The sequence below is a fragment of the Oncorhynchus kisutch genome, unplaced genomic scaffold, assembly GCF_002021735.2.
Source record: "Oncorhynchus kisutch isolate 150728-3 unplaced genomic scaffold, Okis_V2 scaffold601, whole genome shotgun sequence".
Classification (NCBI taxonomy): Eukaryota; Metazoa; Chordata; class Actinopteri; order Salmoniformes; family Salmonidae; genus Oncorhynchus; species Oncorhynchus kisutch.
The window spans coordinates 194,453-222,185 of NW_022262546.1; the positions used below are offsets into that span (position 1 = coordinate 194,453).

At 43.8% G+C, this 27,733-nt stretch overlaps 1 protein-coding gene across 1 annotated transcript in view; it reads right to left on the reverse strand.

Moving 5' to 3' along the window:
- LOC116360840 (progesterone-induced-blocking factor 1-like) overlaps positions 1–27,733 on the reverse strand; it is a 69,732-nt gene that overhangs the window by 28,961 nt on the left and 13,038 nt on the right. The window contains exons 9-12 of the mRNA XM_031815754.1: positions 27,383–27,481; positions 3,540–3,705; positions 1,787–1,937; positions 98–188 (exon numbers count right to left, since the gene is read on the reverse strand). Of these exons, the coding sequence (XP_031671614.1) occupies positions 98–188; positions 1,787–1,937; positions 3,540–3,705; positions 27,383–27,481 (507 nt within the window). The remainder of the gene's footprint in view (positions 1–97; positions 189–1,786; positions 1,938–3,539; positions 3,706–27,382; positions 27,482–27,733) is intronic.

Genomic DNA, 27,733 nt, shown 5'->3' on the forward strand with positions numbered 1-27,733 from the left:
AGGACCCTATAGAAGCCTATTCCCTATATATAGTACACTACTTTAGACCAGGGCCCATAGTGAATAAGAGGCCGGACCCCGTCAGATCAGATCTCACCTCTGCCTGAGTCGTCTCTTGGCGGTTGTGGGAACGTTGGCACCGTAACCGTAGGAGAACAGAACTCTCTCTGCTTCCTCCTCATTATCGACTGACCAGAGAGACAACAACCAACGGAAACAATGAATGGATGAAACATGATGAATGGATGAAACAATGAATGGATGAAACATGATGAATGGATGAAACATAACGGAACATATTGCATCAGAGCAGTGTGTGTGTGTGTGTGTGTGTATCACTCTGCTGGTTGTGCAGCATATTTTATAGTCAGATAACTAGTAGTGTCAATCACTGCTACGAGTACTATCCTAACGTCGTGAGAACATGACTATCCTAACGTCGTGAGAACATGACTATCCTAACGTCGTGCCAACATGACTCTAACGTCGTGCCAACATGACTATCCTAACATCGTGAGAACATGACTATACTAACGTCGTGCCAACATGACTCTAACGTCGTGCCAACATGACTATCCTAATGTCGTGAGAACATGACTATCCTAACGTCGTGCCAACATGACTATCCTAACGTCGTGCCAACATGACTATCCTAACGTCGTGAGAACATGACTATCCTAACGTCGTGAGAACATGACTATCCTAACGTCGTGCCAACATGACTATCCTAATGTCGTGCCAACATGACTATCCTAACGTCGTGCCAACATGACTATCCTAACGTCGTGAGAACATGACTATCCTAACGTTGTGCCAACATGACTATCCTAACGTCGTGCCAACATGACTATCCTAACGTCGTGAGAACATAACTATCCTAACGTCGTGCCAACATGACTCTAACGTCGTGAGAACATGACTATCCTAACGTCGTGCCAACATGACTATCCTAACGTCGTGAGAACATGACTATCCTAATGTCGTGAGAACATGACTATCCTAACGTCGTGCCAACATGACTATCCTAACGTCGTGCCAACATGACTATCCTAACGTCGTGAGAACATGACTATCCTAACGTCGTGCCAACATGACTATCCTAACGTCGTGCCAACATGACTATCCTAACGTCGTGCCAACATGACTATCCTAACGTCGTGAGAACATGACTATCCTAACGTCGTGCCAACATGACTATCCTAACGTCGTGAGAACATGACTATCCTAACGCCGTGCCAACATGACTCTAACGTCGTGAGAACATGACTATCCTAACGTCGTGCCAACATGACTATCCTAACGTCGTGCCAACATGACTATCCTAACGTCGTGCCAACATGACTATCCTAACGTCGTGAGAACATGACTATCCTAACGTCGTGCCAACATGACTCTAACGTCGTGAGAACATGACTATCCTAACGTCGTGCCAACATGACTATCCTAACGTCGTGAGAACATGACTATCCTAATGTCGTGAGAACATGACTATCCTAACGTCGTGCCAACATGACTATCCTAACGTCGTGGCAACATGACTATCCTAACGTCGTGAGAACATGACTATCCTAACGTCGTGAGAACATGACTATCCTAATGTCGTGAGAACATGACTATCCTAACGTCGTGCCAACATGACTATCCTAACGTCGTGGCAACATGACTATCCTAACGTCGTGAGAACATGACTATCCTAACGTCGTGAGAACATGACTATCCTAACGTCGTGCCAACATGACTCTAACGTCGTGCCAACATGACTATCCTAACGTCGTGAGAACATTACTTTCAGCAGCCTGCATGGTGACGTCGTCCAGTTCCTGCTCCAGTTTCTCGTAGGTCTGTAGTCTGGCCTGCTGCTCAGCATTCTGGGCCTGGAGTTCCGTTATCTGCTTCTCTGAGGACGCCTGAAGCCTGTACAACTCCTTGGTCATGACCTGATGGAAGACCAGGGGCAGTTAGCAGTTAGCATGTAACACCCTGGACAGGAGCTAAGGGGCTGTATGTAACACCCTGGACCAGAGCTAATGGGCTGTAGGTAACACCCTGGACCAGAGCTAATGGGCTGTATGTAACACCCTGGACCGGAGCTAAGGGGCTGTATGTAACACCCTGGACCAGAGCTAATGGGCTGTATGTAACACCATGGACCAGAGCTAATGGGCGGTATGTAACACCCTGGACAGGAGCTAAGGGGCTGTATGTAACACCCTGGACCAGAGCTAAGGGGCTGTATGTAATACCCTGGACAGGAGCTAAGGGGCTGTATGTAACACCATGGGCTGTACGTAATGGGCTGTACGTAACACCTTGGACCAGAGCTAAGGGGCTGTATGTAACACCCTGGACAGGAGCTAATGGGCTGTATGTAACACCCTGGACCGGAGCTAATGGGCTGTATGTAACACCATGGACCAGAGCTAATGGGCTGTATGTAACACCCTGGACAGGAGCTAAGGGGCTGTGTGTAACACCCTGGACAAGAGCTAAGGGGCTGTATGTAACACCATGGACCAGAGCTAAGGGGCTGTATGTAACACCATGGACAGGAGCTAAGGGGCTGTATGTAACACCATGGACCAGGGCTAAGGGGCTGTATGTAACACCATGGACAGGAGCTAAGGGGATGTATGTAACACCATGGACCAGAGCTAATGGGCTGTATGTAACACCATGGACCAGAGCTAATGGGCGGTATGTAACACCCTGGACAGGAGCTAAGGGGCTGTATGTAACACCCTGGACCAGAGCTAAGGGGCTGTATGTAATACCCTGGACAGGAGCTAAGGGGCTGTATGTAACGCCATGGACAGGAGCTACGGGGCTGTATGTAACACCATGGACAGGAGCTAAGGGGCTGTATGTAACACCCTGGACAGGAGCTAAGGGGCTGTATGTAACACCTTGGACCAGAGCTAAGGGGCTGTATGTAACACCCTGGACAGGAGCTAATGGGCTGTATGTAACACCATGGACAGGAGCTAAGGGGCTGTATGTAACACCCTGGACAGGAGCTAAGGGGCTGTATGTAACACCCTGGACCAGAGCTAAGGGGCTGTATGTAATACCCTGGACAGGAGCTAAGGGGCTGTATGTAACGCCATGGACAGGAGCTACGGGGCTGTATGTAACACCATGGACAGGAGCTAAGGGGCTGTATGTAACACCCTGGACAGGAGCTAAGGGGCTGTATGTAACACCTTGGACCAGAGCTAAGGGGCTGTATGTAACACCCTGGACAGGAGCTAATGGGCTGTATGTAACACCATGGACAGGAGCTAAGGGGCTGTATGTAACACCCTGGACAGGAGCTAAGGGGCTGTATGTAACACCATGGACCAGAGCTAAGGGGCTGTATGTAAACACCCTGGACAGGGTCCTCCTCTGGGTCCTGGTCTAAAGTAGTGAACTATATAGGGAATAGGGTTCTATAGGGTCCTGGTCTAAAGTAGTGCACTATATAGGGAATAGGGTTCTATAGGGCCCTGGTCTAAAGTAGTGCACTATATAGGGAATAGGGCACCATTTGGGACCTCTACCTCTAGCTTCTTCTGGTGTTTCTCTGTCTCCATCTGACACTGTCCCAGGTTCCTGGCGGTCTCCTCTTGTACCATCTGAGAGCGCTCTGTCTCAAAGCTCTTCAGCTTCACCTGGTTCAGGAGCTCTGCCACCCGGCTATCTGTCCCCGTCTGGACACCACGAAACCTGGACACACACACACAGTTCTATATATTTAACCTGGACACACACACACAGTAATATATATTTAACCTGGGGACACACAGTAATATATATTTAACCTGGGGACACACACACAGTTCTATATATTTAACCTGGACACACACACACAGTAATATATATTTAACCTGGACACACACACACAGTAATATATATTTAACCTGGGGACACACAGTAATATATATTTAACCTGGGGACACACAGTAATATATATTTAACCTGGGGACACACAGTAATATATATTTAACCTGGACACACACACACAGTAATATATATTTAACCTGGGGACACACACAGTAATATATATTTAACCTGGGGACACACAGTAATATATATTTAACCTGGACACACACAGTAATATATATTTAACCTGGCGACACACAGTAATATATATTTAACCTGGGGACACACACAGTAATATATATTTAACCTGGGGACACACACACTTTTACATTTGAGTTCTTATCCAGAGACAACACACATGAACTCTTCCCAGTGAATCTTGCATGGGGGCTGTTCAGTTAAACACGTGTGTTAAGTTGGGATAGAGAGAGTAGAGGTCTCCTTACTCTATGTTCTATTGGCCTTGTGTATCACTGACTACAAACCACCTGCAGTGATACTGGACAGGAAATGCTTCCATATTTATCAATGACTACAAACCACCTGCAGTGATACTGGACAGGAAATGCTTCCATATTTATCACTGACTACAAACCACCTGCAGTGATACTGGACAGGAAATGCTTCCATATTTATCACTGACTACAAACCACCTGCAGTGATACTGGACAGGAAATGGTTCCATATTTATCACTGACTACAAACCACCTGCAGTGATACTGGACAGGAAATGCTTCCATATTTATCACTGACTACAAACCACCTGCAGTGATACTGGACAGGAAATGCTTCCATATTTATCACTGACTACAAACCACCTGCAGTGATACTGGACAGGAAATGGTTCCATATTTATCACTGACTACAAACCACCTGCAGTGATACTGGACAGGAAATGGTTCCATATTTATCACTGACTACAAACCACCTGCAGTGATACTGGACAGGAAATGGTTCCATATTTATCACTGACTACAAACCACCTGCAGTGATACTGGACAGGAAATGCTTCCATATTTATCACTGACTACAAACCACCTGCAGTGATACTGGACAGGAAATGCTTCCATATTTATCACTGACTACAAACCACCTGCAGTGATACTGGACAGGAAATGGTTCCATATTTATCACTGACTACAAACCACCTGCAGTGATACTGGACAGGAAATGCTTCCATATTTATCACTGACTACAAACCACCTGCAGTGATACTGGACAGGAAATGCTTCCATATTTATCACTGACTACAAACCACCTGCAGTGATACTGGACAGGAAATGCTTCCATATTTATCACTGACTACAAACCACCTGCAGTGATACTGGACAGGAAATGGTTCCATATTTATCACTGACTACAAACCACCTGCAGTGATACTGGACAGGAAATGCTTCCATATTTATCACTGACTACAAACCACCTGCAGTGATACTGGACAGGAAATGCTTCCATATTTATCACTGACTACAAACCACCTACAGTGATACTGGACAGGAAATGGTTCCATATTTATCACTGACGACAAACCACCTACAGTGATACTGGACAGGAAATGGTTCCATATTTATCACTGACTACAAACCACCTGCAGTGATACTGGACAGGAAATGCTTCCATATTTATCACTGACTACAAACCACCTGCAGTGATACTGGACAGGAAATGCTTCCATATTTATCACTGACTACAAACCACCTGCAGTGATACTGGACAGGAAATGGTTCCATATTTAACACTGACTACAAACCACCTGCAGTGATACTGGACAGGAAATGCTTCCATATTTATCACTGACTACAAACCACCTGCAGTGATACTGGACAGGAAATGCTTCCATATTTATCACTGACTACAAACCACCTGCAGTGTTACTAGACAGGAAATGCTTCCATATTTATCACTGACTACAAACCACCTGCAGTGTTACTAGACAGGAAATGCTTCCATATTTATCACTGACTACAAACCACCTGCAGTGATACTGGACAGGAAATGCTTCCATATTTATCACTGACTACAAACCACCTGCAGTGTTACTGGACAGGAAATGCTTCCATATTTATCACTGACTACAAACCACCTGCAGTGATACTGGACAGGAAATGGTTCCATATTTATCACTGACTACAAACCACCTGCAGTGATACTGGACAGGAAATGCTTCCATATTTATCACTGACTACAAACCACCTGCAGTGATACTGGACAGGAAATGGTTCCATATTTATCACTGACTACAAACCACCTGCAGTGATACTAGACAGGAAATGGTTCCATATTTATCACTGACTACAAACCACCTGCAGTGATACTAGACAGGAAATGGTTCCATATTTAACAACATAATAACGTGATATTGTTTTGACTCATGTTGATCGATGAAACTGTTGTTTCTCAATCTGACTGGTGGGTGTAAGATATGAAACTGGGCCTGTTCAGAAGGGAAACCCAAATGCCCTGCTTCAGGCTGACGCATCAGCTGAGATGGCACCAATTAGCCAAGGCTAGGAACAAATCACACCTACCTGATTGGGTCTATTTAAGCCGACTGAGTCTGCTCACTCATCCTGCTGCCACTTCCTGCTACTATGAACTGGCTTCCTGTTCTGCATCGGCGCTGCTGTGTAACTAGATGTTATGCATACTTCCAAAGCATACTTCCAAAGTAGTGGCAAAATGGCAACAAAGTCAAGGCATTGGAGTGGCCATCACAAAGCCCTGACCTCAATCCTGTAGAAAATGTGTGGGCAGAACTGAAAAAGTGTGAGCAAGGAGGCCTATAAACCTGACTCAGTTACACCAGCTCTGTCAGGAGGAATGGGCCAAAATTCACCCAACCTATTGTGGGAAGCTTGTGGAAGGATATCCATACCATTTGACCCAAGTTAAACAATTTAAAGGCAATTGCTACCAAATACTAATTGAGTGAATGTAAACTTCTGACCCACTGGGAATGTGATGAAAGAAATAAAAGCTGAAATAAATCATTCTCTCTACTATTATTCTGACATTTAACATTCTTAAAATAAAGTGGTGATCCTACCTGAACTAAAACAGGGATTTTTTTTTTACTAGGATTAAAATGTCAGGAATTGTGGAAAAACTGAGGTAAAACATATTTGGCTAAGGTGTAGGTATAAACTTCCTTCTTCAACTGTATAAACTGTTGTTTCTCAATCAGACCGTCGGTTCATATTGTATTCTGTTTGAGGCTGACGCAGAGAGACTAGCTGTGGTGGGGAGTCACCAGTTTACTGTTTTACTCCTGAGTTTCTGGTGGCCTCTTAGACAAGTCCGGACAGGGCATATGGCACCTCTCACACGGGCTCACCACCACACGCTCCAGGGTTTCCGTTAGCCCATAAAGCACCTCTCACACAGGCTCACCACCACACGCTCCAGGGTTTCCGTTAGCCCACAAGGCACCTCTCACACGGGCTCACCACCACACGCTCCAGGGTTTCCGTTAGCCCACAAGGCACCTCTCACACGGGCTCACCACCACACGCTCCAGGGTTTCCGTTAGCCCACAAGGCACCTCTCACACGGGCTCACCACCACACGCTCCAGGGTTTCCGTTAGCCCACAAGGCACCTCTCACACGGGCTCACCACCACACGCTCCAGGGTTTCCGTTAGCACACAAGGCACCTCTCACACGGGCTCACCACCACACGCTCCAGGGTTTCCGTTAGCCCACATCTAATTAGCGCTGGCAAATTGCCTGGTAGAAGAAAGAAAAATCCTGTTGTTTAATGTTTTAATTTATGAAAATACCTTTTACATTTTAGTAATTTACAGAGCATTCGGAAAGTATTCAGACCCCTGGACTTTTCCCACATTTTGTTACGTTAGACTTTTCCCCTCAATCTACACATAATACACCGTAATGATTAGGCAAGAACATGTGTTGACATTTTGGCAAATTTCTTTCTTTAAAAAAAAATATGTTAATCACATTTACATAAGTATTCAGACCCTTTACTTAGTACTTTGTTGAAGCACCTTTGGCAGTGATTACAGCCTCGAGTCTTCTTGGGAATGACCCTACATGCTTGGCACAGCTGTATTTGGGGAGTTTCTCCCATTCTTCTCTGCAGATCCTCTGAAGCTCTGTCAGGTTAGATGGGGAGTGTCACTGCACAGCTATTTTCAGGTCTCTCCAGAGATGTTTGATCAGGTTCAAGTCTGGGCTCTGGATGGGCCACTTTAAGACATTCAGAGACTTGTCCAGAAGCCACTCCTGCGTTGTCTTGGCTGTGTGCTTAGGGTCGTTGTCCTGTTGGAAGGTGAACCTTCGCCCCAGACTGAGGTCCTGAGCGCTCTGGAGCAGGTTTTCATCAAGGATCTCTCTGTTTATCTTTCCCTCGATCCTGACTAGTCTCCAGGTCCCTGCCAATGAAAAATATCCCCCTCAACACACATGATTCACCGTAGGGATGGTGCCAGGTTTCCTCCAGGCGTGACGCTTGGCATTCAGGCCAAAGAGTTTAATCTTGGTTTCATCAGACCAGAGAATCTTGTTTCTCATGAACTGAGAGTCCTTTAGGTGCCTTTTAGCAAACTCCAAGCGGGCTGTCATGTGCCTTTTACTGAGGAGTGGCTTCCGTCTGGCCACTCTACCATAAAGGCCTGATTGGTGGAGGGCTGCAGAGATAGTCTTGGTGGATCCAAACTTCTTCCATTAAAAATGGAGGCCACGGCGTTCTTCGGGACCTTTAATGCTGCCAAACTTTTTTGTTACCCTTCCCCTGATCTGTGCCTTGACACAATCCTGTCTCTGAGCTCTACAGACAATTCCTTCGACCTCATGGCTTGGTTTTTGCTCTGACATGCACTGTCAACTGTGGGACCTTTATATAGACAGGTGTGTGCCTTTTCAAATCATGTCCAATCAATTGAATTTAACACAGGTGGACTCCAATCAAGTTGTAGAAACATCTCAAGGATGATCAATGGAAACAGGACACACCTGAGCTCAATGTCAGGTCTCATAGCAAAGGGTCTGAATACTGATGTAAATAAGGTTTCTGTTTTTAGTTATTTTTAATACATTTGCAAAAACCTGTTCCCACTTCGTCAATATGGGGGTATTGTGTGTAGATTGGCGGCGGGGTATCCTAGTGGTTAGAGCGTTGGACTAGTAACCGAAAGGTTGCAAGGTCGAATCCCCGAGCTGACCTGTCGTTCTGCCCCTGAACAAGGCAGTTAACCCACAGTTCCTAGGGCCGTCATTTGTAAATTAGAATTTGTTCTTAAACTGACTTGCCTAGTTTAATAAAGGCAAAAAAAAAAAAGATTGACGAGGTAAAAAAAATAATTATTTAATCAATTTTAGAATTAGACTGAACAGGAAACAAAAGGTGCAAAAATAAATCAAGGGGTCTGAAAACTTTCTGGAGGTGTAGAAGACTTACGGTGAAGTGCCTTGCTCAAGGGCACAGTGGCAGATGTTCCACGTGGTCAGGGATTCGAACCAGTGGCATTAACACGTTAATAAACCATTGACTTACGGGAGCTATTAAGGTGAAGTGCCTTGCTCAAGGGCACAGTGGCAGATGTTCCACATGTTTCAGGGATTCGAACCAGTGGCATTTCTCTAGTGTTACTGTAACACGGTAATAAACCATTGTGTCTGTCCGCCAAGCCTTTCTCTAGTGTTACTGTATCAATACTGGGCCATAATGTTGAACTACCATAGAAGAAGTCTGTCTGTTTGTGGCATAGTGAAAAGGCAGGTGAAAACGCAGGTGTTGGCCTGCAGAGAAGGAGAATACTTCCACTGAAAACCACATCACTGTTGCTTAATACACTGGAATTATTACCAAATCATATCAGTGTTGGAGTTGGACACCTCTGACATTAGAGACCCGGTATATAATGTGTTCTGTTGGGGGTTCTGGAGGACTGGGACCACTGACATTAGAGACCCAGTATATAATGTGTTCTGTTGGGGGTTCTGGAGGACTGGAACCACTGACATTAGAGACCCAGTATATAATGTGTTCTGTTGGGGGTTCTGTTGGGGGTTCTGGAACCACTGACATTAGAGACCCGGTATATAATGTGTTCTGTTGGGGGTTCTGGAACCACTGACATTAGAGACCCGGTATATAATGTGTTCTGTTGGGGGTTCTGGAGGACTGGAACCACTGACATTAGAGACCCAGTATATAATGTGTTCTGTTGGGGGTTCTGGAACCACTGACATTAGAGACCCAGTATATAATGTGTTCTGTTGGGGGTTCTGGAGGACTGGGACCACTGACATTAGAGACCCAGTATATAATGTGTTCTGTTGGGGGTTCTGGAGGACTGGAACCACTGGCATTAGAGACCCAGTATATAATGTGTTCTGTTGGGGGTTCTGTTGGGGGTTCTGGAACCACTGACATTAGAGACCCGGTATATAATGTGTTCTGTTGGGGGTTCTGGAACCACTGACATTAGAGACCCAGTATATAATGTGTTCTGTTGGGGGTTCTGGAACCACTGACATTAGAGACCCAGTATATAATGTGTTCTGTTGGGGGTTCTGGAGGACTGGAACCACTGACATTAGAGACCCAGTATATAATGGGTTCTGTTAGAGGTTCTGGAACCACTGACACTAGAGACCCGGTATGGTGACAGCCAGTCCAGAAATGTGTTGACGCCATAGATATGTCCTTTTCTTCCCTTATCCCAGAATAGCGGGATGTCGTACATCGTGTGTTTGGTGGGCTGGGCTGCTGGAGCAGCATCTGTCGTTGTTGGCCCCACAACAAGTGCCTGCTGCCTGGGTGAATGGGAGCCGTGGGGGGGGGGGGGGGGTTGAAGCGACTGGGAGCTCCATGCCCCCAGCAGAACAACAGGGGATGGCCAGCTGCTGTACAGGACCTACAGGAATGTGCGGAGGAATGTCTGGCACGCAGCACTGGGGACTAGCTCAGTGACAGTCCTACATCCCTCTGAGATCACTACTGCTCTGCTGGGGAGGACGACTAGGGAAACCAGGCCTGAGATACAGTAGCTGGGACCTAAATACTCCCATTAGGATCTACAACAACCAGGGAGAAATCTGTCATTGATCTACACGGGGGGGGGGGGGGGGGGTCTTCATACTCAAAAAGTCTTCTAAACATTACTGTTACCGTGACGTCCATAGTTACCGTGACACCCATCACACTGACCATTACTGTTACCGTGACGTCCATAGTTACCGTGACACCCATCACACTGACCATTACTGTTACCGTGACGTCCATAGTTACCGTGACACCCATCACACTGACCATTACTGTTACCGTGACGTCCATAGTTACCGTGACACCCATCACACTGACCATTACTGTTACCGTGACGTCCATAGTTACCGTGACACCCATCACACTGACCATTACTGTTACCGTGACGTCCATAGTTACCGTGACACCCATCACACTGACCATTACTGTTACCGTGACGTCCATAGTTACCGTGACACCCATCACACTGACCATTACTGTTACCGTGACGTCCATAGTTACCGTGACACCCATCACACTGACCATTACTGTTACCGTGACGTCCATAGTTACCGTGACACCCATCACACTGACCATTACTGTTACCGTGACGTCCATAGTTACCGTGACACCCATCACACTGACCATTACTGTTACCGTGACGTCCATAGTTACCGTGACACCCATCACACTGACCATTACTGTTACCGTGACGTCCATAGTTACCGTGACACCCATCACACTGACCATTACTGTTACCGTGACGTCCATAGTTACCGTGACACCCATCACACTGACCATTACTGTTACCGTGACGTCCATAGTTACCGTGACACCCATCACACTGACCATTACTGTTACCGTGACGTCCATAGTTACCGTGACACCCATCACACTGACCATTACTGTTACCGTGACGTCCATAGTTACCGTGACACCCATCACACTGACCATTGCTGTTACTATGACACCCATCCTTATCAACGTCTATCAACGGCAGCTTGACATGTAGAGAAGACAGAATGTATATATCATTATTCGTGGGTCACTATGTGGACACATGATGTCAACAGGAAGAGGACCGTTGTACGAGGAGCTCCCCCAGGCTACAGGGATGAAATGTGACTGGAGCAGTTTCAGGAGACCTCTGAACACTGTCACCACCGATAAAGCCACTGCTCTTAAATGCAAGTAAAACTAAACCAATCACTGCACCTGCTCTCCCGTCCAGCATCACCACTCTGGACGGTTCTGACTTAGAATATGTGGACCACTACAAATACCTAGGTGTCTGGTTAGACTGTAAACTCTCCTTCCAGACTCACATTAAGCATCTCCAATCCAAAATTAAATCTAGAATCGGCTTCCTATTTCGCAACAAAGCATCCTTCACTCATGCTGCCAAACATACCCTCGTAAAACTGACCATCCTACCGATCCTTGACTTTGGTGATGTCATCTATAAAATAGCCTCCAACACTCTCCTCAACAAATTGGATGCAGTCTATCACAGTGCCATCCGTTTTGTCTCCAAAGCCCCATACACTACCCACCATTGCGACCTGTACGTTCTCGTTGGTTGGCCCTCGCTTCATACTCGTCGCCAAACCCACTGGCTACAGGTTATCTACAAGTCTCTGCTAGGTAAAGCCCCGCCTTATCTCAGCTTACTGGTCACCATAGCAGCACCCACTCGAAGCACGCGCTCCAGCAGGTATATCTCACTGGTCACCCCCAACGCCAATTCCTCCTTTGGCCGCCTCTCCTCCCAGTTCTCTGCTGTCAATGACTGGAACAAACTGACTGGAACGAATTGCAAAAATCACTGGAGCTGGAGACTCATATCTCCCTCACAGATCACTGCACCTGTACATAGCCCATCTATAATTTAGCCCAAACAACAACCGCTTCCCCTACGGTAGTTATTTATTTATTTTGCACCCCATTATTTTTATTTCTACTTTGCACATGCTTCCACTGCAAATCTACCATTCCAGTGGTTTACTTGCTATATTGTATTTACTTTGTCACCATGGCCTTTTTTGCCTTTACCTCCCTTCTCACCTCATTTACTCACATTGTATATAGACTTGTTTATACTGCATTATTGACTGTATGTTTGTTTTACTCCATGTGTAACTCTGTGTTGTTGTATCTGTCGAACTGCTTTGCTTTATCTTGGCCAGGTCGCAATTGTAAATGAGAACTTGTTCTCAACTTGCCTACCTGGTTAAATAAAGGTGTTCTCAACTAGCCTACCTGGTTAAATAAAGGTGAAATATATATATATATATTTTTTTTAAGTACTGGGATATTACACTGGAGAAACCATCAAACAACATCTATATATTGTAGAGACCTCTAAAGTACTGGGATATTACACTGGAGAAACCATCAAACAACATCTATATATTGTAGAGACCTCTAAAGTACTGGAGAAACCATCAAACAACATCTATATATTGTAGAGACCTCTAAAGTACTGGAGGAACCAACAAACAACATCTATATATTGTAGAGACCTCTAAAGTACTGGAGAAACCAACAAACAACATCTATATATTGTAGAGACCTCTAAAGTACTGGAGAAACCAACAAACAACATCTATATATTGTAGAGACCTCTAAAGTACTGGAGAAACCATCAAACAACATCTATATATTGCAGAGACCTCTAAAGTACTGGGATATTACACTGGAGAAACCATCAAACAACATCTATATATTGTAGAGACCTCTAAAGTACTGGAGAAACCATCAAACAACATCTATATATTGTAGAGACCTCTAAAGTACTGGAGAAACCATCAAACAACATCTATATATTGTAGAGACCTCTAAAGTACTGGAGAAACCAACAAACAACATCTATATATTGCAGAGACCTCTAAAGTACTGGAGAAACCATCAAACAACATCTATATATTGTAGAGACCTCTAAAGTACTGGAGAAACCATCAAACAACATCTATATATTGCAGAGACCTCTAAAGTACTGGGATATTACACTGGAGAAACCATCAAACAACATCTATATATTGTAGAGACCTCTAAAGTACTGGAGAAACCAACAAACAACATCTATATATTGCAGAGACCTCTAAAGTACTGGAGAAACCATCAAACAACATCTATATATTGTAGAGACCTCTAAAGTACTGGAGAAACCATCAAACAACATCTATATATTGCAGAGACCTCTAAAGTACTGGGATATTACACTGGAGAAACCATCAAACAACATCTATATATTGTAGAGACCTCTAAAGTACTGGAGAAACCATCAAACAACATCTATATATTGTAGAGACCTCTAAAGTACTGGAGAAACCATCAAACAACATCTATATATTGTAGAGACCTCTAAAGTACTGGAGAAACCATCAAACAACATCTATATATTGTAGAGACCTCTAAAGTACTGGAGAAACCATCAAACAACATCTATATATTGTAGAGACCTCTAAAGTACTGGAGAAACCATCAAACAACATCTATATATTGTAGAGACCTCTAAAGTACTGGAGAAACCATCAAACAACATCTATATATTGTAGAGACCTCTAAAGTACTGGAGAAACCATCAAACAACATCTATATATTGTAGAGACCTCTAAAGTACTGGAGAAACCAACAAACAACATCTATATATTGCAGAGACCTCTAAAGTACTGGGATATTACACTGGAGAAACCATCAAACAACATCTATATATTGTAGAGACCTCTAAAGTACTGGAGAAACCAACAAACAACATCTATATATTGCAGAGACCTCTAAAGTACTGGAGAAACCATCAAACAACATCTATATATTGTAGAGACCTCTAAAGTACTGGAGAAACCATCAAACAACATCTATATATTGCAGAGACCTCTAAAGTACTGGGATATTACACTGGAGAAACCATCAAACAACATCTATATATTGTAGAGACCTCTAAAGTACTGGAGAAACCATCAAACAACATCTATATATTGCAGAGACCTCTAAAGTACTGGGATATTACACTGGAGAAACCATCAAACAACATCTATATATTGTAGAGACCTCTAAAGTACTGGAGAAACCATCAAACAACATCTATATATTGTAGAGACCTCTAAAGTACTGGAGAAACCATCAAACAACATCTATATATTGTAGAGACCTCTAAAGTACTGGAGAAACCATCAAACAACATCTATATATTGTAGAGACCTCTAAAGTACTGGAGGAACCAACAAACAACATCTATATATTGTAGAGACCTCTAAAGTACTGGAGAAACCATCAAACAACATCTATATATTGTAGAGACCTCTAAAGTACTGGAGAAACCATCAAACAACATCTATATATTGTAGAGACCTCTAAAGTACTGGAGAAACCATCAAACAACATCTATATATTGTAGAGACCTCTAAAGTACTGGAGAAACCAACAAACAACATCTATATATTGTAGAGACCTCTAAAGTACTGGAGAAACCATCAAACAACATCTATATATTGTAGAGACCTCTAAAGTACTGGAGAAACCATCAAACAACATCTATATATTGTAGAGACCTCTAAAGTACTGGAGAAACCATCAAACAACATCTATATATTGCAGAGACCTCTAAAGTACTGGGATATTACACTGGAGAAACCATCAAACAACATCTATATATTGTAGAGACCTCTAAAGTACTGGAGAAACCATCAAACAACATCTATATATTGTAGAGACCTCTAAAGTACTGGAGAAACCATCAAACAACATCTATATATTGTAGAGACCTCTAAAGTACTGGAGAAACCATCAAACAACATCTATATATTGTAGAGACCTCTAAAGTACTGGAGAAACCATCAAACAACATCTATATATTGTAGAGACCTCTAAAGTACTGGAGAAACCATCAAACAACATCTATATATTGTAGAGACCTCTAAAGTACTGGAGAAACCATCAAACAACATCTATATATTGTAGAGACCTCTAAAGTACTGGAGAAACCATCAAACAACATCTATATATTGTAGAGACCTCTAAAGTACTGGAGAAACCATCAAACAACATCTATATATTGCAGGCCTGACCCTGTCAAAGACACACTGACAGCTTAGGGTTAAACATCTAAAAGAAAACTGAGCCAAAACCCAAAGATGTTACCGAACATTGTGAAACTAACTTCCTCGTAAATCATAAATGTTATTCACCTTCAAACTGTAGCTAAACGTTTGTTCACACCGAAGCTGTGACGCCAGTTGACTGACTGTACTTCCATATGAACACCCTTTATTTAAACATCATTAACCACTCAGTCAGGCAGCCAGTCAGCCAGTCAACCAGCCAGTCAGTCAGTCAGTCAACCAGCCAGGCAGTCAGTCAACCTTCAAACTGTAGCTAAACGTTTGTTCACACCGAAGCTGTGACGCCAGTTGACTGACTGTACTTCCATATGAACACCCTTTACTTAAACATCATTAACCACTCAGTCAGGCAGCCAGTCAGCCAGTCAACCAGCCAGTCAGTCAGTCAACCTTCAAACTGTAGCTAAACGTTTGTTCACACCGAAGCTGTGACGCCAGTTGACTGACTGTACTTCCATATGAACACCCTTTACTTAAATATCATTAACCACTCAGTCAGGCAGCCAGTCAGCCAGTCAACCAGCCAGTCAGTCAGTCAGTCAACCAGCCAGGCAGTCAGTCAACCTTCAAACTGTAGCTAAACGTTTGTTCACACCGAAGCTGTGACGCCAGTTGACTGACTGTACTTCCATATGAACACCCTTTACTTAAATATCATTAACCACTCAGTCAGGCAGCCAGTCAACCAGCCAGTCAACCAGTCAGTCAACCAGCCAGGCAGTCAGTCAACCTTCAAACTGTAGCTAAACGTTTGTTCACACCGAAGCTGTGACGCCAGTTGACTGACTGTACTTCCATATGAACACCCTTTACTTAAACATCATTAACCACTCAGTCAGGCAGCCAGTCAGCCAGTCAACCAGCCAGTCAGTCAGTCAACCTTCAAACTGTAGCTAAACGTTTGTTCACACCGAAGCTGTGACGCCAGTTGACTGACTGTACTTCCATATGAACACCCTTTACTTAAATATCATTAACCACTCAGTCAGGCAGCCAGTCAGCCAGTCAACCAGCCAGTCAGTCAGTCAGTCAACCAGCCAGGCAGTCAGTCAACCTTCAAACTGTAGCTAAACGTTTGTTCACACCGAAGCTGTGACGCCAGTTGACTGACTGTACTTCCATATGAACACCCTTTACTTAAATATCATTAACCACTCAGTCAGGCAGCCAGTCAACCAGCCAGTCAACCAGTCAGTCAACCAGCCAGGCAGTCAGTCAACCTTCAAACTGTAGCTAAACGTTTGTTCACACCGAAGCTGTGACGCCAGTTGACTGACTGTACTTCCATATGAACACCCTTTACTTAAACATCATTAACCACTCAGTCAGGCAGCCAGTCAGCCAGTCAACCAGCCAGTCAGTCAGTCAGTCAACCAGCCAGGCAGTCAGTCAACCAGCCAGTCAGTCAACCAGCGAGTCAGTCAGTCAACCAGTCAGTCAGCCAACCAGCCAGTCAGTCAACCAGCCAGTCAGTTAGCCAGCCAGCCAGTCAACCAGCCAGTCAGTCAACCAGCCAGTCAACCAGTCAGTCAGTCAACCAGCCAGTCAGTGAACCAGTCAGTCAGTCAGTCAACCAGCCAGTCAGAGAAAGCACAACACAACCAGGTGTTCTCCCCAACATGTAAAGGTCAAGATTATAACCATGACACCCATGATGTCGAGACAGACATCTCAGTGGAATCCAGTTAGACAAGTTATTATGTACAGAATGATACACCTTTGAAGTGCTACCTAGTTATGTCCTCAGGAAGGAACAAACATGTTAACAGGGTATCATAAAAGTAGCTTTAGTAACGTATACTAACCTGAACTCAAATATAACCTAATCTAAATATAAACATGTACCGGTACAGCCTGTATATAGTCTGGCTGTTGTTATGTTCCTGCTGCCGCCATAACTACTTGGTACTTTCTTTCTTACTCGTATTCATATTGTTGAAACAGCATTGTTGGTTAAGACTTGTAAGTATGCATTTCACTGGGCTACCCTGCCGCCTCTACACTCTAACCACTAGACTACCTGCCTCCTCTACACTCTAACCACTAGGCTACCTGCCTCCTCTACACTCTAACCTAACCACTAGGCTACCTGCCTCCTCTACCCTCTAACCACTAGGCTACCTGCCTCCTCTACACTCTAACCACTAGACTACCTGCCACCTCTACACTCTAACCACTAGGCTACCTGCCTCCTCTACACTCTAACCACTAGGCTACCTGCCTCCTCTACACTCTAACCACTAGGCTACCTGCCTCCTCTACACTCTAACCACTAGGCTACCTGCCTCCTCTACACTCTAACCACTAGACTACCTGCCTCCTCTACACTCTAACCACTAGGCTACCTGCCTCCTCTACACTCTAACCACTAGGCTACCTGCCACCTCTAAACCCCTGAGTGGAACAAGGAGAGATGGTGTCAGCATTTCACTGTAAGGTCAACTACACCTGTTGTATTCAGCATTTCACTGTGAGGTCTACTACACCTGTTGTATTCAGCATTTCACTGTAAGGTCTACTACACCTGTTGTATTCAGCATTTCACTGTAAGGTCTACCTACACCTGTTGTATTCAGCATTTCACTGTGAGGTCTACTACACCTGTTGTATTCAGCATTTCACTGTAAGGTCTACTACACCTGTTGTATTCAGCATTTCACTGTAAGGTCTACTACACCTGTTGTATTCAGCATTTCACTGTGAGGTCTACTACACCTGTTGTATTCAGCATTTCACTGTAAGGTCTACTACACCTGTTGTATTCAGCTTTTCACAGTAAGGTCTACTACACCTGTTGTATTCAGCATTTCACTGTAAGGTCTACTACACCTGTTGTATTCAGCATTTCACTGTAAGGTCTACTACACCTGTTGTATTCAGCATTTCACTGTGAGGTCTACTACACCTGTTGTATTCAGCATTTCACTGTAAGGTCTACTACACCTGTTGTATTCAGCATTTCACTGTAAGGTCTACTACACCTGTTGTATTCAGCATTTCACTGTAAGGTCTACTACACCTGTTGTATTCAGCATTTCACTGTGAGGTCTACTACACCTGTTGTATTCAGCATTTCACTGTAAGGTCTACTACACCTGTTGTATTCAGCATTTCACTGTGAGGTCTACCTACACCTGGTGTATTCAGCATATCACTGTAAGGTCTACTACACCTGTTGTATTCAGCATTTCACTGTAAGGTCTACCTACACCTGTTGTATTCAGCATTTCACTGTAAGGTCTACCTACACCTGTTGTATTCAGCATTTCACTGTGAGGTCTACTACACCTGTTGTATTCAGCATTTCACTGTGAGGTCTACCTACACCTGGTGTATTCAGCATATCACTGTAAGGTCTACTACACCTGTTGTATTCAGCATTTCACTGTAAGGTCTACTACACCTGTTGTATTCAGCATTTCACTGTGAGGTCTACTACACCTGTTGTATTCAGCATTTCACTGTAAGGTCTACTACACCTGTTGTATTCAGCTTTTCACAGTAAGGTCTACTACACCTGTTGTATTCAGCATTTCACTGTAAGGTCTACTACACCTGTTGTATTCAGCATTTCACTGTAAGGTCTACTACACCTGTTGTATTCAGCATTTCACTGTAAGGTCTACTACACCTGTTGTATTCAGCATTTCACTGTGAGGTCTACTACACCTGTTGTATTCAGCATTTCACTGTAAGGTCTACTACACCTGTTGTATTCAGCATTTCACTGTAAGGTCTACTACACCTGTTGTATTCAGCATTTCACTGTAAGGTCTACTACACCTGTTGTATTCAGCATTTCACTGTGAGGTCTACTACACCTGTTGTATTCAGCATTTCACTGTAAGGTCTACTACACCTGTTGTATTCAGCATTTCACTGTGAGGTCTACCTACACCTGGTGTATTCAGCATATCACTGTAAGGTCTACTACACCTGTTGTATTCAGCATTTCACTGTAAGGTCTACCTACACCTGTTGTATTCAGCATTTCACTGTAAGGTCTACCTACACCTGTTGTATTCAGCATTTCACTGTGAGGTCTACTACACCTGTTGTATTCAGCATTTCACTGTGAGGTCTACCTACACCTGGTGTATTCAGCATATCACTGTAAGGTCTACTACACCTGTTGTATTCAGCATTTCACTGTAAGGTCTACTACACCTGTTGTATTCAGCATTTCACTGTGAGGTCTACTACACCTGTTGTATTCAGCATTTCACTGTAAGGTCTACTACACCTGTTGTATTCAGCATTTCACTGTGAGGTCTACCTACACCTGGTGTATTCAGCATATCACTGTAAGGTCTACTACACCTGTTGTATTCAGCATTTCACTGTAAGGTCTACCTACACCTGTTGTATTCAGCATTTCACTGTAAGGTCTACCTACACCTGTTGTATTCAGCATTTCACTGTGAGGTCTACTACACCTGTTGTATTCAGCATTTCACTGTGAGGTCTACCTACACCTGGTGTATTCAGCATATCACTGTAAGGTCTACTACACCTGTTGTATTCAGCATTTCACTGTAAGGTCTACTACACCTGTTGTATTCAGCATTTCACTGTGAGGTCTACTACACCTGTTGTATTCAGCATTTCACTGTAAGGTCTACTACACCTGTTGTATTCAGCTTTTCACAGTAAGGTCTACTACACCTGTTGTATTCAGCATTTCACTGTAAGGTCTACTACACCTGTTGTATTCAGCATTTCACTGTAAGGTCTACTACACCTGTTGTATTCAGCATTTCACTGTGAGGTCTACTACACCTGTTGTATTCAGCATTTCACTGTAAGGTCTACTACACCTGTTGTATTCAGCATTTCACTGTGAGGTCTACCTACACCTGGTGTATTCAGCATATCACTGTAAGGTCTACTACACCTGTTGTATTCAGCATTTCACTGTAAGGTCTACCTACACCTGTTGTATTCAGCATTTCACTGTAAGGTCTACCTACACCTGTTGTATTCAGCATTTCACTGTGAGGTCTACTACACCTGTTGTATTCAGCATTTCACTGTGAGGTCTACCTACACCTGGTGTATTCAGCATATCACTGTAAGGTCTACTACACCTGTTGTATTCAGCATTTCACTGTGAGGTCTACCTACACCTGGTGTATTCAGCATATCACTGTAAGGTCTACCTACACCTGTTGTATTCAGCATTTCACTGTAAGGTCTACTACACCTGTTGTATTCAGCATTTCACTGTGAGGTCTACTACACCTGTTGTATTCGGCATTTCACTGTAAGGTCAACTACACCTGTTGTATTCAGCATTTCACTGTAAGGTCTACCTACACCTGTTGTATTCAGCATTTCACTGTGAGGTCTACTACACCTGTTGTATTCAGCATTTCACTGTGAGGTCTACCTACACCTGGTGTATTCAGCATATCACTGTAAGGTCTACTACACCTGGTGTATTCAGCATATCACTGTAAGGTCTACTACACCTGTTGTATTCAGCATTTCACTGTAAGGTCTACTACACCTGTTGTATTCAGCTTTTCACAGTAAGGTCTACTACACCTGTTGTATTCAGCTTTTCACTGTAAGGTCTACCTACACCTGTTGTATTCAGCATTTCACTGTGAGGTCTACTACACCTGTTGTATTCAGCTTTTCACTGTAAGGTCTACCTACACCTGTTGTATTCAGCATTTCACTGTGAGGTCTACCTACACCTGTTGTATTCAGCATTTCACTGTGAGGTCTACTACACCTGTTGTATTCAGCATTTCACTGTGAGGTCTACCTACACCTGGTGTATTCAGCATATCACTGTAAGGTCTACTACACCTGGTGTATTCAGCATATCACTGTAAGGTCTACTACACCTGTTGTATTCAGCATTTCACTGTAAGGTCTACTACACCTGTTGTATTCAGCTTTTCACAGTAAGGTCTACTACACCTGTTGTATTCAGCTTTTCACTGTAAGGTCTACCTACACCTGTTGTATTCAGCATTTCACTGTGAGGTCTACTACACCTGTTGTATTCAGCTTTTCACTGTAAGGTCTACCTACACCTGTTGTATTCAGCATTTCACTGTGAGGTCAACTACACCTGTTGTATTCAGCATTTCACTGTGAGGTCTACCTACACCTGTTGTATTCAGCATTTCACTGTGAGGTCTACCTACACCTGTTTTATTCAGCTTTTCACTGTAAGGTCTACTACACCTGTTGTATTCAGCTTTTCACTGTAAGGTCTACCTACACCTGTTGTATTCAGCATTTCACTGTGAGGTCTACTACACCTGTTGTATTCAGCTTTTCACTGTAAGGTCTACCTACACCTGTTGTATTCAGCATTTCACTGTGAGGTCAACTACACCTGTTGTATTCAGCATTTCACTGTGAGGTCTACCTACACCTGTTGTAGTCAGCATTTCACTGTAAGGTCTACTACACCTGTTGTATTCGGGAGCATTTGACAAATACATTTTGATTTTGATTTAAAAGCGTTAAAAAGTGTTGGTTTCATGTTTCATGAGCTGAAATAAAAGATCACAGAAATGTTCCATATGCCAAAAAAAAATGAATTCTCTCAAAATGTTTTCCACAAATTTGTTTACATCCCTGTTAGTGAGCATTTCTCCTTTGCCAAGATAATCCATCCACCTGACAGGGGTGGCCTATCAAGAAGCTGATTAAAACAGCATGATCATTACACAGGTGCACCTTGTGCTGGGGGACAGTAAAAAGGCCACTTTAAAATGTGCAGTTGTCGTCACACAACACAACGCCCACAGATGTCAGTGGTTTTGAGGGAGCACTTAGCATGCTGACGGCAGGAATGTTCACCAGAGCTGTTGCCAGAGGATTTCATGTTAATTTCTCTACCACAAGCTGCCGACAACGTAATTTTAGAGAATTTGGAAGTACGTCAAACCGGCCTCACAACTGCAGACCACGTGAATGGCTTGGTGTGGGCGAGCAGTTTGCTGACGTCAACGTTGTGAACAGAGCGCCCCGTGGTGGCGGTGGGGTTATGGTGATGGGCAGGCATGAGCTACGGACAACGAACACTGTTATATTTTATAGGTGTCAATTTGAATGCACACAGAGATACCGTGGCGAGATCCTGAGGCCCCGTTGTCGTGCCATTCATCCACCGCCATCACCTCATGTCTCAACATGATAAGGCACGTGTCGCAAGGATTTATATGAAATTCTCAGAAGCTAAAAATGAAGACTTCCATGGCCTGCGTACTCAACAGTCATGTCACTCATTGAGCATATCTCAACTCACTAGTCATGTCACTCATTGAGCATATCTCTCCTCCCAGTCAGGTCACTCATTGAGCATATCTCTCCTCCCAGACATGTCACTCATTGAGCATATCTCTACTCATCAGTCAGGTCACTCATTGAGCATATCTCTCCTCCCAGACATGTCACTCATTGAGCATATCTCTACTCACTAATCATGTCACTCATTGAGCATATCTCTCCTCCCAGACATGTCACTCATTGAGCATATCTCTACTCATCAGTCATGTCACTCATTGAGCATATCTCTCCTCCCAGACATGTCACTCATTGAGCATATCTCTACTCACTAGTCATGTCACTCATTGAGCATATCTCTACTCACTAGACATGTCACTCATTGAGCATATCTCTACTCCCAGACATGTCACTCATTGAGCATATCTCTACTCACTCATTGAGCATATCTCTACTCATCAGTCATGTCACTCATTGAGCATATCTCTACTCACTCATTGAGCATATCTCTACTCATCAGTCATGTCACTCATTGAGCATATCTCTACTCACTAGTCATGTCACTCATTGAGCATATCTCTACTCACTAGACATGTCACTCATTGAGCATATCTCTACTCACTAGACATGTCACTCATTGAGCATATCTCTACTCACTCATTGAGCATATCTCTACTCAGCAGTCATGTCACTCATTGAGCATATCTCTACTCATCAGTCATGTCACTCATTGAGCTTATCTCTACTCACTCATTGAGCATATCTCTACTCATCAGTCATGTCACTCATTGAGCATATCTCTCCTCCCAGACATGTCACTCATTGAGCATATCTCTACTCACTAGTCATGTCACTCATTGAGCATATCTCTACTCACTAGTAATGTCACTCATTGAGCATATCTCTCCTCCCAGTCAGGTCACTCATTGAGCATATCTCTCCTCCCAGTCAGGTCATTCATTGAGCATATCTCTCCTCCCAGTCAGGTCACTCATTGAGCATATCTCTCCTCCCAGTCAGGTCACTCATTGAGCATATCTCTCCTCCCAGTCAGGTCACTCATTGAGCATATCTCTACTCACTAGTCATGTCACTCATTGAGCATATCTCTCCTCCCAGTCAGGTCACTCATTGAGCATATCTCTCCTCCCAGTCAGGTCACTCATTGAGCATATCTCTCCTCCCAGTCAGGTCACTCATTGAGCATATCTCTACTCACTCATTGAGCATATCTCTCCTCCCAGTCAGGTCACTCATTGAGCATATCTCTCCTCCCAGTCAGGTCACTCATTGAGCATATCTCTACTCACTAGACATGTCACTCATTGAGCATATCTCTACTCACTAGACATGTCACTCATTGAGCATATCTCTACTCACTCATTGAGCATATCTCTCCTCCCAGTCAGGTCACTCATTGAGCATATCTCTCCTCCCAGTCATGTCACTCATTGAGCATATCTCTCCTCACTCATTGAGCATATCTCTCCTCCCAGTCAGGTCACTCATTGAGCATATCTCTCCTCCCAGTCAGGTCACTCATTGAGCATATCTCTCCTCCCAGTCAGGTCACTCATTGAGCATATCTCTCCTCCCAGTCATGTCACTCATTGAGCATATCTCTCCTCACTCATTGAGCATATCTCTCCTCCCAGTCAGGTCACTCATTGAGCATATCTCTACTCACTAGTCATGTGAAATCCATAGATGAGGGCCAAATACATTTATTACAATGACTGATGTCCTTATATCACTCAGTAAAATCTTTGAAATGGCAGCATGTTGTGTTTATATTCTTATTCTGTATATATATATATATATATATACTCACTCATTATATATATATATATATATATAGACCAGGGCCTGTATGTATCAAGTGTCTCAGAGAGTGCTGTCCCAGACCATCCACCCGCTTCAACATCAACTTAGTCATTTTAGTCGAATACACTAACTATTGTATTGGAACCAGGCTGGTAGTATCTGGTCTCTCTCTCTTACTGTTCTAGTAGCTGGTAGTATCTGGTCTCTCTCTCTCTTACTGTTCTAGTAGCTGGTAGTATCTGGTCTCTCTCTTACTGTTCTAGTAGCTGGTAGTATCTGGTCTCTCTCTCTTACTGTTCTAGTAGCTGGTAGTATCTGGTCTCTCTCTTACTGTTCTAGTAGCTGGTAGTATCTGGTCTCTCTCTCTCTTACTGTTCTAGTAGCTGGTAGTATCTGGTCTCTCTCTCTTACTGTTCTAGTAGCTGGTAGTATCTGGTCTCTCTCTCTCTTACTGTTCTAGTAGCTGGTAGTATCTGGTCTCTCTCTCTTACTGTTCTAGTAGCTGGTAGTATATGGTCTCTCTCTCTTACTGTTCTAGTAGCTGGTAGTATCTGGTCTCTCTCTCTCTTACTGTTCTAGTAGCTGGTAGTATCTGGTCTCTCTCTCTCTTACTGTTCTAGTAGCTGGTAGTATCTGGTCTCTCTCTCTCTTACTGTTCTAGTAGCTGGTAGTATCTGGTCTCTCTCTCTCTTACTGTTCTAGTAGCTGGTAGTATCTGGTCTCTGTCTCTCTTACTGTTCTAGTAGCTGGTAGTATCTGGTCTCTCTCTTACTGTTCTAGTAGCTGGTAGTATCTGGTCTCTCTCTCTTACTGTTCTAGTAGCTGGTAGTATCTGGTCTCTCTCTCTCTTACTGTTCTAGTAGCTGGTAGTATCTGGTCTCTGTCTCTCTTACTGTTCTAGTAGCTGGTAGTATCTGGTCTCTCTCTTACTGTTCTAGTAGCTGGTAGTATCTGGTCTCTCTCTCTTACTGTTCTAGTAGCTGGTAGTATCTGGTCTCTCTCTCTCTTACTGTTCTAGTAGCTGGTAGTATCTGGTCTCTCTCTTACTGTTCCAGTAGCTGGTAGTATCTGGTCTCTGTCTCTCTTACTGTTCTAGTAGCTGGTCGTATCTGGTCTCTCTCTCTCTTACTGTTCTAGTAGCTGGTAGTATCTGGTCTCTGTCTCTCTTACTGTTCTAGTAGCTGGTAGTATCTGGTGTCTCTCTTACTGTTCTAGTAGCTGGTAGTATCTGGTCTCTCTCTTACTGTTCTAGTAGCTGGTAGTATCTGGTCTCTCTCTTACTGTTCTAGTAGCTGGTAGTATCTGGTCTCTCTCTTACTGTTCTAGTAGCTGGTAGTATCTGGTCTCTCTCTCTTACTGTTCTAGTAGCTGGTAGTATCTGGTCTCTCTCTTACTGTTCTAGTAGCTGGTAGTATCTGGTCTCTCTCTCTCTTACTGTTCTAGTAGCTGGTAGTATCTGGTCTCTCTCTCTCTTACTGTTCTAGTAGCTGGTAGTATCTGGTCTCTGTCTCTTACTGTTCTAGTAGTTGGTAGTATCTGGTCTCTCTCTCTTACTGTTCTAGTAGCTGGTAGTATCTGGACTCTCTCTTACTGTTCTAGTAGCTGGTAGTATCTGGTCTCTGTCTCTTACTGTTCTAGTAGCTGGTAGTATCTGGTCTCTGTCTCTTACTGTTCTAGTAGCTGGTAGTATCTGGACTCTCTCTCTCTTACTGTTCTAGTAGCTGGTAGTATCTGGTCTCTCTCTCTCTCTTACTGTTCTAGTAGCTGGTAGTATCTGGTGTCTCTCTTACTGTTCTAGTAGCTGGTAGTATCTGGTCTCTCTCTTACTGTTCTAGTAGCTGGTAGTATCTGGTCTCTCTCTTACTGTTCTAGTAGCTGGTAGTATCTGGTCTCTCTCTTACTGTTCTAGTAGCTGGTAGTATCTGGTCTCTCTCTCTCTTACTGTTCTAGTAGCTGGTAGTATCTGGTCTCTCTCTCTCTTACTGTTCTAGTAGCTGGTAGTATCTGGTCTCTCTCTCTTACTGTTCTCGTAGCTGGTAGTATCTGGTCTCTCTCTCTCTTACTGTTCTAGTAGCTGGTAGTATCTGGTCTCTCTCTTACTGTTCTAGTAGCTGGTAGTATCTGGTCTCTCTCTTACTGTTCTAGTAGCTGGTAGTATCTGGTCTCTCTCTCTTACTGTTCTAGTAGCTGGTAGTATCTGGTCTCTCTCTCTTACTGTTCTAGTAGCTGGTAGTATCTGGTCTCTCTCTCTCTTACTGTTCTAGTAGCTGGTAGTATCTGGTCTCTCTCTTACTGTTCTAGTAGCTGGTCGTATCTGGCCTGTGTCTCTCTCTCTTACTGTTCTAGTAGCTGGTCGTATCTGGCCTGTGTCTCTCTCTCTGCCGTCGTCGCTCTGTCCTTCTCCAGCACTGCGTTGTCCCGCGTCTCACGGAGGTTCCTAGAGGACAGACAGAAGCAGTAAGAATTAAAACCAGAATCAGAATTAACAAACAATCGACTTCATGTAAAAAAGAAAAAGTCTCCCAATCAAACTGTCTCAAATGGTACCTATGGGTCCTAGTCAAAAGTAGTGCACTATCGAATAGGGTACATAGAGCACTACTATCGAATAGGGTGCATAGCGCACTACTTTCGACAAGGGCACTAAATAGGGAATAAGGTGCATTTTTAGGGGCACTGAATCACCCAA